This window comes from Montipora foliosa, chromosome 6 (assembly GCF_036669935.1).
Source record: "Montipora foliosa isolate CH-2021 chromosome 6, ASM3666993v2, whole genome shotgun sequence".
Taxonomy (NCBI): Eukaryota; Metazoa; Cnidaria; class Anthozoa; order Scleractinia; family Acroporidae; genus Montipora; species Montipora foliosa.
The window spans coordinates 26664882-26665402 of NC_090874.1; the positions used below are offsets into that span (position 1 = coordinate 26664882).

Sequence of the window (521 nt, forward strand, 5' to 3'; positions counted from 1 at the left end):
AGGACGAAAAACGCATCCACGGTGCTGATAGACGTGCCCGTGCAGCTACGTTTTCTCGAAAGAAGAAGAAGTCTTCAGCAATGGCTGCGACTAAAACATCTTCCCCGCTCAGCAGGTCGGTTTCATCTTTAAGTTCCCATTCACAACCTCTGTCCTTCCAGCCAGCCGCGACCAATTCCGCTTTCCCGTCTCGTCGTCCTAACATTGGCACATGCTTCGCTTGTGGAAAGGCCGGCCATTGGCGTGCCTGCTGCCCCGTGATGACAACACAGTCCAACTCTTCAACTTCAAAGTGACTAGATGAGCAGGATTTGTCAGATATCTTCCAATCCGGTTTTTGGGACTTTGATCAGGACGCTCTGCCTAACGGTCCCGTGCAGGGGTTAGCTGACAGGCTGAAGACGACAGTACTGTCCTCGAAGGCCACCAGTACATCATTGCTGTACTACCGAGCTTACCGCAAGTGGAAGCAATTCGCCATTAGTATGTTTGACGGGAATGATTTCCCCGCTAAACCCTTT

The 521-nt window shown here is 51.4% G+C and overlaps 1 protein-coding gene across 1 annotated transcript in view; it reads left to right on the forward strand.

The window, feature by feature from the left end:
- Nucleotides 1-296, forward strand: part of LOC138008448 (uncharacterized) — a 708-nt gene extending 412 nt beyond the window's left edge. Inside the window, exon 1 of the mRNA XM_068855784.1 lies at nt 1-296. This exon is cut by the window's left edge and continues 412 nt beyond it. Coding sequence (XP_068711885.1) covers nt 1-296 — 296 coding nt within the window.
- Nucleotides 297-521: the final 225 nt, after the last annotated feature.